Source organism: Bufo gargarizans, chromosome 1 (genome assembly GCF_014858855.1).
Source record: "Bufo gargarizans isolate SCDJY-AF-19 chromosome 1, ASM1485885v1, whole genome shotgun sequence".
NCBI classification, from domain to species: Eukaryota; Metazoa; Chordata; class Amphibia; order Anura; family Bufonidae; genus Bufo; species Bufo gargarizans.
In genome coordinates, this window is record NC_058080.1 from 733,459,392 (window position 1) to 733,478,026 (window position 18,635).

An 18,635-nucleotide genomic window follows, 5' to 3' on the forward strand; every position below is an offset into this window, starting at 1 on the left:
CACATTTTGCAACTTTTTGACTTTTAATGCCTGTCTCTTTTGTAAAATGATGCTATAACAGACCATCCGGACAGGAGAGATATGTGTAGTGCTGAGCTCACAGAGCATTGTTCACACTGACACATTGTAACATACCATCTGGACAGGAGAGATATGTGAAGTGCTGAGCTCACAGAGCATTGTTCACACTGACACATTGTAACAGACCCTCCGGACAGGAGAGATATGTGTAGTGCTGAGCTCACAGAGCATTGTTCACACTGACACATTGTAACATACCATCTGGACAGGAGAGATATGTGAAGTGCTGAGCTCACAGAGCATTGTTCACACTGACACATTGTAACAGACCATCCGGACAGGAGAGATATGTGTAGTGCTGAGCTCACAGAGCATTGTTCAGACTGACACATTGTAACATACCATCCGGACAGGAGAGATATGTGAAGTGCTGAGCTCACAGAGCATTGTTCAGACTGACACATTGTAACAGACCCTCCGGACAGGAGAGATATGTGTAGTGCTGAGCTCACAGAGCATTGTTCACACTGACACATTGTAACAGACCATCCGGACAGGAGAGATATGTGCAGTGCTGAGCTCACAGAGCATTGTTCACACTGACATATTGTAACAGACCATCCGGACATGAGAGATATGTGCAGTTCTGAGCTCACAGAGCATTGTTCACACTGACACATTGTAACAGACCATCCGGACATGAGAGATATGTGCAGTTCTGAGCTCACAGAGCATTGTTCACACTGACACATTGTAACAGACCATCCGGACAGGAGAGATATGTGTAGTGCTGAGCTCACAGAGCATTGTTCACACTGACATATTGTAACAGACCATTCGGACAGGAGAGAGATGTGCAGTGCTGAGCTCACAGAGCATTGTTTACACTGACATATTGTAACAGACCCTCCGGACAGGAGAGATATGTGCAGTGCTGAGCTCACAGACCATTGTTCAGACTGACACATTGTAACAAACCATCTGGACAGGAGCGATATGTGCAGTGCTGAGCTCACAGAGCATTGTTCACACTGACACATTGTAACAGACCATCCGAACAGGAGAGGTATGTGCAGTGCTGAGCTCACAGCGCATTGTTCACACTGACACATTGTAACAGACCCTCCGGGCAGGAGAGATATGTGCAGTGCTGAGCTCACAGAGTGCTGCTCACACTGACACATTCTAACAGACCCTCCGAACAGGTGAAATATGTGCAGTGCTGAGCTCACAGAGTGCTGCTTACACTGACACATTCTAACAGACCATCCGGACAGGAGAGATATGTGCAGTGCTGAGCTCACAGAGCATTGTTCAGACTGACACATTGTAACAGACCCTTCGGACAGGAGAGATATGTGCAGTTCTTAGCTCACAGAGCATTGTTCACACTGACACATTGTAACAGACCCTTCGGACAGGAGAGATATGTGCAGTGCTGAGCTCACAGAGCATTGTTCACACTGACACATTGTAACAGACCATCAGGACAGGAGAGATATGTGCAGTGCTGAGCTCACAGAGCGCTGTTCAGACTGACACATTGTAACAGACCATCCGGACAGGAGAGATATGTGAAGTGCCTAGCTCACAGAGCATTGTTCAGACTGACACATTGTAACAGACTATCTGGACAGGAGAGATATGTGCAGTGCTGAGCTCACAGAGCATTGTTCAGACTGACACATTGTAACAGACCCTTCGGACAGGAGAGATATGTGCAGTTCTTAGCTCACAGAGCATTGTTCACACTGACACATTGCAACATACCATCAGGACAGGGGAGATATGTGCAGTGCTGAGCTCACAGAGCGCTGTTCAGACTGACACATTGTAACAGACTATCTGGACAGGAGAGATATGTGCAGTGCTGAGCTCACAGAGCATTGTTCAGACTGACACATTGTAGCAGACTATCTGGACAGGAGAGGTATGTGCAGTGCTGAGCTCACAGAGCGCTGTTCACACTGACACATTGTAGCAGACTATCTGGACAGGAGAGGTATGTGCAGTTCTGAGCTCACAGAGCGCTGTTCACACTGACACATTGTACCGAGGTTCTGGATTCAGGGCCCCATGTAATGATATCATCTTTTTGAACGTCTCGCCCTGCAGATCGGCTTGTTGCGCTTTTGGCCACATCGGGGAGAATCCAATTATGGGGGCTTTATCGTCATGGCGACTGTCAAACAGTCAGAGAACGGCTACAGACGGACGTCGCTGAGTGTGAGGAGGGCTGACGAGGTGAGTGTAGACGGGTCATGTGACTTATGTCCCCAGTGATTGGCTGATTACTGTGTTCCTGGATCACATGATCTTCCAGATGTTGGACTCTGCTCTGGACGTGACGCTGTGGCAGCTGGACTCGTGGCCCCTGGATCGGGATCTCCCTCACAATCCGTCTGCCCTCGTCACCCTGATCGGGGACGTGGAAAAACGTCAACAGCAGATGGCGGACAGCCACATCCTGGTCACCTGCAGGTAAGTGGCCGCCCCTGGGCGTGTATTTAGTATATACCCCTGTGTACATTCCAAACCAGCAGGGGGCAGCACCCAGATGAAAACACCACAACTGTGAGAACAGCTTTGGATGTGACTGAAGTATAGGAAATGCTGTACCAGCAGAATTGTGTCTGCAGGTTTGGATGTGACTGGAGTATTGAACATGCTGTACCAGCACAATTGTGTCTGCAGGTTTGGGTGTGACTGGAGTATAGGAAATGCTGTACCAGCAGAATTGTCTGCAGATTTGGATGTGAGTGGAGTATAATACATACTGTAACACCAGAATTGTGTCTGCAGGTTTGTATGTGACTGGAGTATAAGACATGATGTAACAGCAGAAGTATGTCTGCAGGTTTGGGTGTGACTGGAGTATAGGACATGCTGTACCAGCAGAATTGTCTGCAGCTTTGGAAGTGATTGCAGACACTGATAATAACGATCCGCCTGTGTATGTCTGCAGTGATGGTGCGAGCCGCTGCGGACTGTTCTGCGCCGGCCTGATTCTCTGTGATCAGATCCGCAGCGATGGCGTCGTAGACGTTTCCCAGGCCGTGCGGTTGCTCCGGAAAAGACGCTGCCAGTTTATCCCTAGTAAGGTAAGTGCTGTGTGGTAAGTTGTATGCACCCCATCATGTGACCCGGCAGAGGGCGTTACACCCTGTCAGGTACGGGGACCGCCCTAATCATGTGACCCGGCAGAGGGCGTGACACCCTGTCAGGTACGGGGACCGCCCTATCATGTGACCCAGCAGAGGGCGTGACCAGGTGTGACACCCTGTCCCCCTGGGCTCGCCGTAGTACTAACCCCACTAACGGCAGACACACGGTAACACAAAGCGCACTCACACACGTATAATGGCGGTTACTGGGCTCGATCAGGGCACAAAACCATTAAAAGGGTTGTCCGAGTTATGGAAAAAAAAATATATATATAGCGCTGTAAATCTGATGGGCGGCGACATATAACTGAGATAAGATAAATCGCTCATCTATTTCCACATTTCCTTTGTTTACCTGCAATAATAGCAATCTCTGCGCCTCCCCCGCTCAGGGGGCGAATACAAGAGCTGCCCTGAGTGACATGTCTGCCTGCTGGGAGACTCTGCAGCATGTTGTATGTGTAGGACTACAAGTCCCAGCTGTATAATGACACTGCTAAGGGAGTGGATACAAGAGCTGCCCTGAGTGACATGTCTGCCTGCTGGGAGACTCTGCAGCATGTTGTATGTGTAGGACTACAAGTCCCAGCTGTATAATGACACTGCTAAGGGAGTGGATACAAGAGCTGCCCTGAGTGACATGTCTGCCTGCTGGGAGACTCTGCAGCATGTTGTATGTGTAGGACTACAAGTCCCAGCTGTATAATGACACTGCTAAGGGAGTGGATACAAGAGCTGCCCTGAGTGACATGTCTGCCTGCTGGGAGACTCTGCAGCATGTATATGTGTAGGACTACAAGTCCCAGCTGTATAATGACACTGCTAAGGTAGAGGATACAAGAGCTGCCCTGAGTGACATGTCCGCCTGCTGGGAGACTCTGCAGCATGTTGTATGTGTAGGACTACAAGTCCCAGCTGTACAATGACATTGCCCTCTGCCCAGCATTTGTCTCCTCACTGCCTGCAGCTACTCAGGAAAGCCTTCAGCCCTGAGTCTGTGCTGCTGAAGGGGTTAAAGTTTTCCCTGAAGAATCCAGGGAGAGAGCAGACAGCAGCTCAGCCAGTACAGGGGGTGTGGCCAGCACAGTGATGTCAGTGCAGGGTGTGTGTCCACCTCCACCACAGTGACATCAGTGCAGAGGGTGTGTGTCCACCACAGTGACATCAGTACAAGGGGTGTGTCCACCACAGTGACATCAGTGCGGAGGGTGTGGCCAGCACAGTGATGTCAGTGCAGGGGGTGTGTCCACCACAGTGACCTCTCCTGTACAGACACAGACCTGCTCGTGCACGAGACATCATCAGAGCAGGGAGAGAAGCTGACATCACAGGTCATGTGACCTTCAGAGAAATCTGAGAAAGGAGCCACTGCAGATAAAGTAAGTGCACGGTAAAGCCTTTACATTTGATTAGTTAATAACATACAAAGAAAAAAAATTATTCAGACAACCCCTTTAAAGATGTCACTTTACTGTACTGGACACAGACGACCAGAAAAATAAAAGGGAGCGGACGGCTGGAAAAGAATCCAGGGGAACGGGGTACGAGGAACACAACCCAAATTGTGTCAAAGAAAGGTCCAAAATCGCTCGATTTTATCCCTATTTCGCAGAGAGAGGAGCTGAGGGGTCACACCCCCAATTCCGGCCCAGTCTTCATTACACGCTTCCCCTCACCTGGCAGATGTGGAATATCAATAAAACATGTCCTCCCGTCCGCTCGGATGGACATACAGGGCCCAGCATGTTTCATCATGTTGATGGTTCTGATACCACATATGACTGGTGTAGGGGCCCCAGAAGGTGAGATACTATTTATGTGGGAACGTCAGCTGGCTGGGGTGGGGTGCTTAGACTCCCTGCAACGCCCGCGTTATACCAGACCTGCTGTGGGGGGTGCCACCATGTCTGGACACCAGTTGTGGGGGGTCCCATGTCTGGACACCGGCTGTGGGGGGTGCCACCATGTCTGGACACCAGTTGTGGGGGGTCCCATGTCTGGACACCGGCTGTGGGGGGTGCCACCATGTCTGGACACCAGTTGTGGAGGGTCCCATGTCTGGACATGGACTGTGGGGGGTCCCATGTCTGGACATGGACTGTGGGGGGTCCCATGTCTGGACACGGGCTGTTGGGGGTACCTCCATGTTTGGACATCGGTTGTGGGGGGTCCTATGTCTGGACACCGGCTGTAGGGGGTCCCATGTCTCAGATGTTATGCTTAACCTCTTGGGGGCATAGCACGTACAGGTAGGCCCTGATGTCCCGGTACTTAAGGACACAGGGCGTACCTGCACGCCCTGTGTATTTCCGATCACCGCTGTGCAGCGGGCAGTGATCGGTACTGGGTGCCTGCTAAAATCAATCAGCGGGCACCCTGCAACAATGCCGAGGGGGGTCCTGTGACCCCCCCCCGCATCGGCAATCGCTGCGGATTAACCCCTTCTATGCCGCTGACTGCAGCATAGAAGGGGTTTGTGTTTGAGTGAGCCCATCGAGTCCCCGCGCTGCTGTGTCGGGGACTCGATGTCTCAGAAGGCAGCCCGATACCATGCAGAGGATGCCCAATGCCTTGCACGGCATCAGGACCTGCCTTCTACGGGAGCCGAGGAGATCCAGTCTCAGGCCCGTCTCCTAGGCAACCTGTCCAGTCTCAGACTGGGTCTCCTATGCAACCCGTCATACACTTACAGGCAATGCATTACAATACAGATGTATTGTAATGCATTGCAGAGGGGATCAGACCCCCAAAAGTGAACATCAGAAATAAAGTTAAAAAAAAAGTTTTTATAAAAATTAATAAAGTAATAAAATGTATATTGGGAATCGCCCAATCACATGATCCCCCCCCGTCCGACAAATACCATAAAAAAAGGCGTATGCCCCCCAAAATAGTACCAATCTAACCGTCGCCTCATTCCGCCAAAAATGAGCCCCTCCCTAAGACAATCGCCCCAAAAATTAAAAAACTATGGCTCAGAATATAGAGACACTAAAACATAATTTTTTGTGTTTCAAAAATGCTGGTATTGTGTAGAACTTAAAGGGATTCACCATGCCGACGCAGGCGCACTTCGCTCGACGATGCCATTACCTGTAGTCCGCACGGGCGCAGACTACAGTGTGTAGTGAGCCCGCGCGGGATTTCAGACAGGCTCAGGGATTACGTCAGCGCGCCGGCTCTTGAATATATTATATTAGAGGTGGCGCTGGACACCGGACCGAGGGGTGCAGCTGGGCACCAAGTTAGGAAAGGACATCCCCTTGGGCACCTGATGTAAGTCATTAGCATATCACTGAAATCGATTTTATAAAGAAATAAATCAAGACTATTAGTTAATAAGGGATCATTTACTACAGCTCAGGGACACCTACAAGTAGCTATGTTTTACTGTGGGGGGGGAAATGTGGTGACAGAATCCCTTTAAGTAAATAAAAAAAAGTATACATATTAGGTATCGCCGTGTCCGTAATAACCTGCTCTATGGAAAAATCACATCACCTAACCCCTCAGGTGAATACCGTAAAAAAAGCAATTTTTTGTCACCTTTCATCACAAAAAGTGTAATAGCAAGCGATCAAAAAGTCATATGCACCAAAAATAGTACCAATCAAACCGTCATCTCATCCCGAAAAATGAGCCCCTACACAAGACAGTCGCCCAAAAAATAAATAAAACTACGGGTTTCAGAATGTGGAGACACTAAAAAATCTATTTTTTTTCAAAAATGCTTTGTTATGTAAAACTGAAACAGAGAATATTAGGTATCGCCGCGTCCGTGACAACCTGCTCTATAAAACTACCACATGATCTAACCTGTCAGATGAATGTTGTGAATAACAAAAAATAAAAATGGTGCCAAAACAGCTATTTCTTGTTACCTTGCCTCACAAATAGTATAATATAGAGCAACCAAAAATCATATGTACCCTAAAATAGTACCAAAAAAACTGCCACCCTATCCCGTAGTTTCAAAAATGGGGTCACTTTTTTGGAGTTTCTACTATAGGGGTGCATCAGGGGGGCTTCAAATGGGACATGGTGTCAAAAAAAACAGTCCAGCAAAATCATGAGTTGTGTCTTCTTCCATCCGGCTGAGAACTGAGGACCTCCAGGACTTCTCCCCTGCTGCTTCTCCTCCCTGGAGTGCTGTCCTCGTCCCGTATTGCACCCCCTAGGAGGAATTAAGTGACACCTACATGACAACCCCCCCATGTCGTGTGGTAGTGGAGTCTATGGGCTGTTGTACGTGTGCATTACAGGAATCAGGCTCGGTGTGTGACCCTCTGTTCTGGACATGGGTGTGCGCAGCCTATTTTATTAGGGTGTGCACCCTAAAGCACAAAATATACAGCGTGTGTTTATATATATATATATATATAGCCTTTATGCCATTAGCCTCCATTATGCCCCCAGCAGCCTCATTTTTTATAAAATAAAAAACCACTTACCTCTCTGCTCCTGGACGCCACCGCTCCTCGCCACCCGCGATCCTCTTCCTCCTGCTGTCGGCTGTGCTCTGAACTGGCGAGCACAGAGTGACGTTACAAAGCGCATCACGCTGTGCGCAGCCCTGCACAGCCGAGGACCAGGAAGCTGCAAGTACATAGCACTCACCGCTTCCTGGTCCTCCGGTACTAATGAGCACTTCCAAAATGTTAGCACTCATTCGCCGGCCAGCAAGCTTCATTAGGTTGTGCCCAGGCACACCCCGTGCGCACGCCTATGGTTCTGGACTTACAGGAGCGCAGTATACTGATTTATAATGCTGTGTGCCTCTGCTGGATCATACAGCTTTATGTCAGTATGATTCTCTATCAGTCAGGCAGAGACACACAGCATTATAAATCAGTATACTGCCGTGCGCTCCTGCAAGTCCAGACCGGAGGATCAGGCTCACACTTGGAGCACGATTCCCACAATGGACTCGCTCGAGTGCAACAGCCCTAATCCTCTCATGAAACTGCAGGTGGATTTCACAATTCTGCACTGGCCTTTCTCATGCTTTACACTGCAGTTCTGCTCCAATAGGACACAGCTGTGCTCAATAATTCTGCTTAGGTTCCTGTCTGTTATAATCCACCTCTTGTCTCCTGAACCCCTAGTGACCACCCATATGGCTTTTTATGGAGGTCACTAAAGGGCTTTAGGCTGGGTTGCCACTTATTACGGCAGCCCAGTGTAAGCCATACATGGGTCCCCTGTGCAGTGTGGTGTCACATGAAAGCCGCGCTCCTGCGCTAACAACCCGGACCAGCGAGGCTATATATAGGGATATATCACATGATGAAGCTGTTTATGGATCTCGGGGCTGTAGATTGGGATGTGGACAGTGCTCTCACGCCCTATGATCTCTCATTGGCAGAAGCGCATTTACTTTATATATAGGGATTAGTGTTGATCGAGCACCAAAGTGCTCTGGAGCTCAAGTAGAACACCTTGGGATGCTCAGGTGAAAGGGCTGCCAAAAATTACAAGGAACCAGCACTCCAATACACCCCTTATTACACATAAAGGAGGGCATCCTGCACACCCTTGAAAAGTTATGATTGATGGTCTGCTGGTGACTCTCAAAAACATTAGGGGCGAGGGTCTGCTGCTGAGCTGATGCTCTAAAACATTAGGAGCGAGGGCAGCCTAATAAGCATGTTGATATGATGGAGGAGGAGGAAGAGAAAAGGAAGATTGAACCATATACCCTTTTTTGTGGTGGAAGGGGTGGATGGGAATACAGTGTATTCAGTACATTATAAAGAACACATGTAAAGTGCCTTTATGTTCAGCCGCTTTCCTCTGGTGGAGTAGAGAAGTCAGGGGCAATCCAGGCCTTGTTCATTTTGATAATAGTCAACCTGTCCGCATTTTCAGTTGACAGGCGGATGCGCTTATCAGTTATGATGCCCCCAGCAGCACTAAATACACGCTCTGACAAAACGTTGGCGGCGGGGCAGGCCAGCACCTCCAAGGCATAGAGCGCCAGTCCGTGCCACATGTCCAGCTTGGACACCCAGTAGTTGTAAGACACAGAGGGATCATTGAGGACTCTGACACGGTCTGGTATATACTCCACCATCTTCCAAAACTTTTCTCTCCTTGTGACAGTAGGCTGCGCATCATGGTGAGGGTGCTGGCGGGGTGTCATGAAACTGTCCCAGGCCTTGGAGAGTGTTGTCCTGCCTCTGTTGGAACTGCTGTGTGTTCCCCTTGTCTCGGTTACCCAAGGAACTACGTCAGCTGGACATTTTTGGAGCAATTTTTCCACAAGGACCTTCCGGTATTGCACCTTTTTGCTCATCCTCTCCACCACAGGAATGAAAAATGAGAAGTTCTCTTTGTGGCAGGGGTCAAGAAGGGTGAACACCGAGTAATCCGTGTTGGCCAAAATGCGTAAAATGTGAGGGTCACGGGAAAGGCAGCCTAACATAAAGTCAGCCATGTGTGCCAGAGTCCCAACAGACAAGACTTTGCTGTCCTCATCAGGAGGATGACTCTCAATCCCTCATCCTCTTCCTCCTCTTTGGCCCATCCATGCTCAACAAATGGAATAAACCTGCTATGGGTACTACCCTCTGTAGCGGAGGCAACCGTCTCATGCTCCTCCTCCTCCTCATCCAATTTGCGCTGAGAAGACAAACTAAGGGTGGTCTGGTTATCACCCTGTGTACTGTCCCCCATTTTTACCTCTTCCACATGCAAAGCGTCCGCCTTTATTGTGAGCAGCAAGCATTTGAGTAGACACAGAAGTGGGATGATGATGCTAATAATAGCGTTATCGCCCCTCACCATCTGTGTTGATTCCTCAAAGTTTCTTAAAACCTCACAGAGGTCAGACATCCATGCCCACTCGTCGCTTGTGAAGAGCAGAAGCTGACTGAAAAGGCGACGACCATGTTGCAGCTGGTATTCCACTGCTGCCCTCTGCTGCTCACAAAGCCTGGCCAACATGTGGAACATCGAGTTCCAGCGCATGCTCACGTCGTACAACAGTCAGTGAGCTAGCGGCAGCTGTAGATGACTTTTGGAAATGGGCACACACGTGGCGCACCTACACCATTAGCTCAGGCAAATTGGGGTTGGTTTTGAGAAACCACTGAACTACTAAGTTGAAGACGTGGGCTAGGCATGAGATGTGTGTGAGCTTGCCGAGTTACAGCCATTATCAGACACAACTATGCCTGGTTCTAGGTTGAGTGGCGAGAGCCACAGCTCAGTCTGGTCCCTTATTCCCTGCCACAGCTCTGCGGCGGCGTGCTGTTTGTCACCTAGGCAGATCAATTTAAGCACGGCTTGTTGCCGCTTCCCACTGCAGTGCTACACTGCTTCCAGCTACCGACTGATGGCTGACTGATACTGAAAGATGAGAATTCAGAGGTGGAAGTGGAGGAGGAGAAGTGGGGATTGGAGCCACTAATGTAGGTGCTGGCGGAAATCCTAATGGAAGTAGGGCCCTCAATCCGTAGCGTCGGTAGCACATGTGCCATCCCAGGGTACGACTCTCCCCCGGCCTCCACAACGTTCACCCAGTGTGCGGTCAGGGAAATGTAGCGTCCCTGGCTACAAGCACTTGTCCATGTGTCAGTCGTTAAGTGGACCTTGCCAATAACTGCGTTGGTCAGGGCACGGGTCATGTTATGGGACACATGTTGGTGAAGGCGGGGACGGCACAGCGGGAAAAATAGTGGCAGCTGGGGACTGAGTAATGAGGGACAGCCACCACCATCAGGCTGCGGAAAGCCTCAGTGTCCACAAGCCTAAATGACAACATTTCCAGGGCCAGTAATTTGGAAAGGTGCGCATTTAGTACTATGGCCTGTGGGTGGGTGGCTGGGTATTTGCGCTTTCGTTCAAAGGCCTAGGGTAAGGACATCTGTACGCTGGGCTAGGACACAGAAGTAGATGTGCTAGCTGATTGTGCTTGCGAAGGTCCAGATGCAGGGTGGGAGGCATCTGAGCCTGCGTCTTGGACAGGGGCTTGGCCAGCACGTAACACAGGGGAAAAGGAGGCAGTGGTGTGACCCGCAGACACTGATTGTGGACCCAAGCTTTCGGCCCACCTATTAGGGTGCTTTGATGCCATGTGGCGGATCATGCTGGTGGTGGTGAGATTAGTAGTGTTCACGCCCCTGCTCACTTTGGTACGGCACAAGTTGCAAATTACAATTCTATTATAATCCACACTTTCCTCAAAAAAGCACCAGACTGCGGAAAACCTAACCCTTGGCAAGGGAGATTGCCGCTAGGGGGTGCTCCGGGGAACAGTTTCGGGCCTGTTTGGTGTGGCCCGCCTTCTCGCTTTTGCCATCCCACTGCCTCTTCCAGCCGGTTGCGGTGCTGCGGATCCCTCCCCCTCTGTACTGCTGCCCTCGCTCGGCTTGCCACCTTCCCAGGTTGGGTCAGTGTTTTCATCGTCCACCACCTCCTCTTCCATTTCCTCACTCTGGTCAGCCTCCTGACTTGTTGACCTAACAACAAGCTCCCTTATTGACAACTGAGTCTCATCCTCATCATTATCCATCTCGTGAAACACTAATTGCTATTCCCCACCATCATCTCCTGTTGATTGTAGATGCTCAAGAGTTTGGGAATCAGGGCACACAATCTCCTCATGTCCCTCTTCAAGAGGGCTTGGCGAGAGATCCAAATCAAGGAATGGCGATGAAAAGAGCTCCTCTGAATATCCGAGTGTGGGATTAGGCTAATTTCACACTTGCGTTCGGTGCGGATCCATCTGGTATCTGCACAGACAGATCCGCACCTATAATGCAAACGCTTGCATCCGTTCAGCGTTCCGCCAGACCCCCCTCCCTCCCCAGCTTTAAATTCAATGGTGGCCAGTGCGGCCCCCTCCCTCCCCTGTATTAAATTTATTGGTGGCCAGTGCACCCCCCCTCCCTCCCCTGTATTAAATTCATTGGTGGCCAGTGTGGGCCCCCCCCCTCCCTCCCCAGTATTAAATTCATTGGTGGCCAGTGCGGCCCCCCCTCCCTCCCTCCCCTGTATTAAATTCATTGGTGGCCAGTGCAGCCGCCTCCCTCCGTCCCCTGTATTAAATTCATTGGTGGCCAGTGCGGCCTCCCCTCTCCCTCCCTCCCCTGTATTAAATTCATTGGTGGCCAATGCGGCCTCCCCTCCCCCCCCCCCTAATTAAAATCACCCCCTCCCCCATCATTGGTGGCAGCGGAGAGTTCCGATCGGAGTCCCAGTTTAATAGCTGCGGCTCCGATAGGTTACCATGGCAGCCAGGACGCTACTGCAGTTCTGGCTGCCATGGTTACTTAGCAATTTTAGAAGCGACAGGTCTGTGCTATAAGCAATGCGCCACATAGACCTTTCACTTACCACCGGCCGGTCACAGACAGCGCAGGTAAGTATAATGCTTCTAAAATTGCTAAGGAACCATGGCAGCCAGGACTGCAGTAGCGTCCTGGCTGCCATGGTAACCTATCGGAGCCCCAGCTATTAAACTGGGACTCTGATCGGAACTCTCCGCTGCCACCAATGATGGGGGAGGGGGTGATTTTAATTGGGGGGGGGGGCCGCACTGGCCACCAATGAATTTAATACAGGGGAGGGAGGAAGGGGGGGCCGCACTGGCCTCCAATGAATTTAATAAAGGGGATGGAGGGAAAGGGGATCCGCACTGGCCACCAATGAATTTAATACAGAGGAGGGAGGGGGGGCCGCACCGGCCACCAATGAATTTAATACAGGGGAGGGAGGGAGAGCCGCACTGGCCACCAATGAATTTAATACTGGGGAGGGAGGGAGAGCCGCACTGGCCACCAATGAATTTAATACTGGGGAGGGAAGGGGGCCGCACTGGCCACAAATGAATTTAATACGGGGGGGGGGGGCGCTGTCACGGCTGAGGATGGGGAAAACCCTCAGCCGTGCGATGCCAGATGATGGTGGTCGCTGCTCGACGAGGACGACAGGATTAGCAGGTCACCTCCTAATAGCATCCCTAATCTGACCCTGACTCCCAGCTGTATGAGCCGACCCTGATGGTAGGAGGGCTCATACTCCGGAACCTTGAAGTCCCTGCTAGCCCTCAGGGTGGCCCTAAACTAGGAGCAGGGTAAGACGACCTGTTCCTTCTGGATTCGGAGGAACAGGAGTCTCACTGGCCAAGCTGCAAGATAGGGGAAACATATACAACTTATGGCAATGGCGGGTAAATGCCACAAACACAACACTCACCTGCCACAGACACTAAGCCTGGGACCCATGTGCAAGTGCGGCTGTCCAAAAACACAAACGGACACAACACACATCATACAGGAACCCAGGACCATAAGGTGCAATAAACAAGCATAACACAAACACATCTTCATAACATCAAACAAGAGTTATGACCACAAGGGTGGCCCTCACTGGAGAGATGGTGAATAACCAGGAGGATGTCTCCAGCAAACCATGGCTGAAGAACCCCTTAAGAGCTCTGCTCTAAACTGAGGCTAAAAAGCCCATGTAGCCACACCCACACAGACACACCCAGTGTTCACACACACACACACACACACACACACACACGCAGAATGGATTTAACCCTTCTTACACCAGGCATGGGAAAACAGCCACATAAAGGGGAAGTGAACAAATACCAATCACACAGCAGCTGTTACCGCCGGCAACGACATGCGTGGCAACCATGTCCTGGGAGCCAGCCATAAGGCCGAGACACTGCCACCACATGTACACAAACAACACATTGCCGCAGACAACCACAAGTGAAGGAAAAATGTCAGTGCACACACCCAAACCTCGTGCACACCAAACATATAAAAGGCACACCTACAAAGACAGGTTGCCAGGTGCAACCGCATACATAATGTTGCCAGCGGCAACCACAGGTGAGGTAACATACTACAGCCCTCACCTGTGATTGACAACAAGACCAAACCGCAGACAACTGCATGCGGTTCCAAGAGTCACGACCATAACCATGGTCGTGACAGCCGCACTGGCCACCAATTAATTTAATACAAGGGAGGGAGGGAGGGGGGGCCGCACTGGCCACCAATGAATTTAATACTGGGGAGGGAGGGAGGGCCGCACTGGCCACCAATGAATTTATTACTGGGAGGGAGGGGGGGGGGGGCGCACTGGCCACCAATGAATTTAAAACTGTGGAGGGAGGGGGGTCTGCCCCTGCTGCCTGGCAGCACCTGATCTCTTACAGGGGGCTATGATACGCACAATTAACCCCTTCAGGTGCGGCACCTGAGGGGTTAATTGTGCTGATCACAGCCCCCTGTAAGAGATCGGGTGCTGCCAGGCAGCAGGGGGCAGTCATGTACACAGTTCGTAGTATATTCTAACTTGAAGCGTCCTCATCACTATGGGAACGCCTGTGTGTTAGAATACACTGTCGGATCTGAGTTTTCACGATCTAACTCAAATCCGATGGTATATTCTAACATAGAGGCGTTCCCATGGTGATGGGGACGCTTCAAGTTAAAATATACCATCAGATTGGAGAAAACTCAGATCCGATGGTATAATAGGGACTCCTGACTTGCACCATATTGTGTCAACGTCAAACGGATCCGTCCCCATTGACTTGCATTGTAAGTCAGGACGGATCCGTTTGGCTCCGCAAGGCCAGGCGGACACCAAAACGCTGCAAACTGCGTTCAGGTGTCCGCCTGCTGAGCGGAACGGAGCCATAATGATGCATTCTGAGCGGATCAGCATCCACTCAGAATGCATTGGGGCAGTACGGATCCGTTCGGGGCCTCTTGTAAGAGCCTTCAAATGGAACTCACAAGCGGAGCCCCGAACGCAAGTGTGAAAGTAGCCTTACTTGTTTGCCAAGACTCTCCATGGTGGGAGGAAGGAGGATCAGGGTGAGGATTGTGTTGACTCTTGGCTACTGAGACTGGACTTGGTAGAAGACAGGGTGGTGATTAACCGACTGGAAGCATTATCTGCTGCAATCCAACTGACCACCTGGTCGCACTGGTGTGACTTGGAGAGTGGTGTCCTGCGCCACCCTGCAAACTGGGACATGAAGCTAGGTATCGTGGATGAGTGTGTTTCTTGTGCTCTGGCAGCAGGCACAGTTTCACCGCGCCCAGGGCCACGGCCTCTGCGTGCACCATCAGCATCACGGCCACCATCCCCGTCCCTTACTGCTCGCCTGGCTCATATTAAATGGTATATATGCTTGCAAGTATGTCACACATACAGTAACGCAGGTTTTGTAAGTGTATGCGCAAATAAATTAGACTGAATGTCACAGATATTTAGGATGGGCAAATGTTATACAGGAGATGTGACGCTAGTAATGTCACTGTCAGCTGCCGCCAAACAATTTCACTGAATGTCACAGATTGCGCTAAATATCATAGCGCAAATGTAACACAGATGCAGCAGAGCTTGTGTCAATGTCAGCAGCGGCCAAACAATTGCACGCAATTTAGCGCAGATTGCGCAAATAATATATATGACAGCCAGATAAAACAATAGTCCTTAAAATAACTTTTGGGTCTCTAACACCTTTCAGCAGTAATCCCTGCCTAAAGAAATAAAATAAACTGTTCCTGTCCCTTCTGCTGCAGCTCTCCCTGACTAACACTGAACCAAACCATGTGTCATCGGGTGCTATATGACTTGTTCTGGCCAGCCAATCACTGTAATGCCAGTAACCAACATGGCTACAGCATTAGAATTAGTGTTGAGCGCGAATATTCGAAAAGCGAATTTTTTTCGCGAATATCGCAACTTCGCGATTTCGCGAATATTTCGAATTTAGTGCTATATATTCGTAAAAACGAATATTCATTTTTTGTTTTTTTTTCCACAAAATTACAGTACACATATAATTGATTGTTTCCCAAAGGTCCAAAAGCTCAGATCTTACTCACATTGCCTAGAAAGTGATTGAGGTGCGAATCTTCGTAAGGCGATTTTATTAGCGCACATGCGAATATCTACACTTGTCCCCAGAACAGAGGCAAAGGCCTGTGCATTCATATAGTATAGCACCATATTCGCGAATACTTCGAACTTCGTAAAATTCGATTTACGAATATTCATATTTTTTATTTTAGTTTCCACCTTACAGATTACATTGATCTGTACTCTGTCAACTACAGTCATCACCCCCACTGTATCTCGATTGATTCCCAAAAGTCCAAAAGCTCAGATCTTACTCACATTGCCTAGAAAGTGATTGAGGCGCGAATCTTTGTAAGGCGATTTTATTAGCGCACAGGCGAATATCGGCACTTGTCCCAGAACAGAGGCAAAGGGCTTTGCATTCTTACATTAGTGATTGAATTGAGTTGCGAATCTTCGTAAGGCGATTTCATTAGCGCACATGCGAATTTTGCATCTCATAATATGTATTATGCGATGCGAAAATTCGAATTATCGCATATGCGAAATAATAACGAATTCGAATATGGGACATGCCGCTCAACACTAATTAGAATGAGTGCCAGTACTTACCTGCACATTTATTGGCTACGTAGCAGCCAACAGACGTGCGGGGAGGAGACTCGAGCATCGTGATGCTCGGCCGAACACCACGATGTACCAAGCATCGCGATGCTCGAGTGAAAGTGTTCGGCCAAGCATGCTCGCCCAACACTAATAGGGATATATCACAAGATAATGTTGTTTATGGATTTCAGAGCTATAGATTGGGATGTGGGCAGCTCTCTCACGCCCTGTGACCTCTCGTTGGCAGGACCAGTATTCCTTCTGCTTTGCGATGGTTCGGAGCTACTTGGATTCATTTGAAACTTACGGAAACTTCAAGTAGCAGCGTCATCTATGAGAGGTTCCTGGAGGAGATGCTCCATTCACGGACTGGTGACATGATGAGACCTTCACCATAGAATTACTGTCATATGGACCAATTATCATCTTTATCATCATCACTCGCCCAGTGACCACCATGACCTTGTACAATCACGAGGCACCCGGGGCGAGGAACCGTACACTGGGGTCAGCACAGTCAGGTCCTGGGGGCAAAACTGAGCAGATAACACCAGCATGGACACCCCCGATCTAAAGGGATTGAGAGCTCACGGGGCATGGATGATGAGAGTGATATATTGTGTGATATAGGGAGATTAGATTGTGAGCTCCTGGGAACAGAGATTATGGGAGTGATACACTGTGTGTAACATATGGAGATTAGATTGTGAGTTGCTTGTGGCAGGGATGATGGGAGTGATGTATTGTGTGTTATAGGGAGATTATATTGTAAGCTTCTGGGGGTAGGGATGATGGGAGTAATCATTGTGTGTTTATTTGTTTTCATAAATATTATATATTAAAGTATTAATAACACAGATTTTCCGGTTTCATCGTTGTCTTGTGAGATGGGGAAACAGCTCTCATTGTCTGAACACTGTGTGGATTAAATTAAATTGTCTGGACTGACGTTCTCCTGTTTGGCCACAAGATGCCGCTGTTTCCAAAATACAGCTACAGACTGCATATTTTCATTTTAATGAGAGGTGGGGTTTCAGAGCCTGGAGAAGGAAAGGGAGCAGCCATCTTAGAGGAAGCTGAGACTAAGGAACTGTGTGAGCAGAGAATCCGATTGCATCCAGGTGTGAGAGCATCCCTCAGTGACCAGAGCTGCAGCTAAGACAAGCTGATTGTGTTCAAGACCTTGATACTGTACAGAGGAACGAGGATTTCTTCCAGGAATGCCGATGAGTGCTGAGGAGCAAAGCGACATACACTGCGGTACCGCATGCTTGTTGGAGAGACATTTGTTCTGTTCAGAGTCTCCAGTGGATGCAGAGCAGACCCGGATCGGTAAGATCGTGCACGCACCTCATAACAGTGTTGGCGCCTAGAGACTGAGACCAGGCCTGTAGTTAGTTAGGGTTTCTGTTTGTGTCAGGCCACAAGTGTTACTACTGTTCATTGCAAGGACTCCATAACTTAAAGTGACATTTCACATTGGAGAGCTGATAAAATTCCCACAAACTCAAGCCAGGCTAGCGTTTTGCTCAGAAGAAATACTCTGGCACATGCTACAGACCAGTTATGGGAGGGGGAATACTGTAGGGCTTTCGTAAGATTGTAAGCTATTGTGCTGCACTGCAGGCTAGCCCGTACCAGACACCCAAACAGTTATTCAGTTTTTTTTTTGGGTAATAACAGGTAAGGTGTGGCAGTTTAGTTGTGCCCATCAGTAGGTAACTTACTGCACTTTCCTCCTGCATCCATCGGAGCATGCTGCACTGTGCAACACAAGGGTCTCAGCCTTCAGGCTTGGTGTATGTAAATTTATTGTATGTTCCCAGCATTTGTGGTTGTGTTTATTGTCACATTTAAGTAAAATTCTGTTTTGGCAAAACCTTGTGTTGGGGTTGCTTTCCTCGTTCGTGACGTCACTGTATCCTGGGAAGCCCACTCCGGTGCGCGGCTTACAGTCTCTGGTTTCTGTTCATCCATCATTAGTGGAGGTGATAATATTAT

General features: G+C 49.4%; 1 protein-coding gene across 9 annotated transcripts in view; it reads left to right on the plus strand.

The window, feature by feature from the left end:
- LOC122924889 (receptor-type tyrosine-protein phosphatase F-like) overlaps window positions 1-18,009 on the plus strand; it is a 245,091-nt gene extending 227,082 nt beyond the window's left edge. For all 9 annotated transcript variants that reach the window (XM_044276418.1, XM_044276424.1, XM_044276422.1 and 6 more), the window contains 4 exons: window positions 2,137-2,265; window positions 2,345-2,502; window positions 2,987-3,122; window positions 16,882-18,009. In XM_044276418.1, coding sequence (XP_044132353.1) covers window positions 2,137-2,265; window positions 2,345-2,502; window positions 2,987-3,122; window positions 16,882-16,956 — 498 coding nt within the window. In that variant the 3' untranslated portion in view covers window positions 16,957-18,009. The remainder of the gene's footprint in view (window positions 1-2,136; window positions 2,266-2,344; window positions 2,503-2,986; window positions 3,123-16,881) is intronic.
- The last annotated feature ends 626 nt before the right edge of the window (window positions 18,010-18,635 follow it).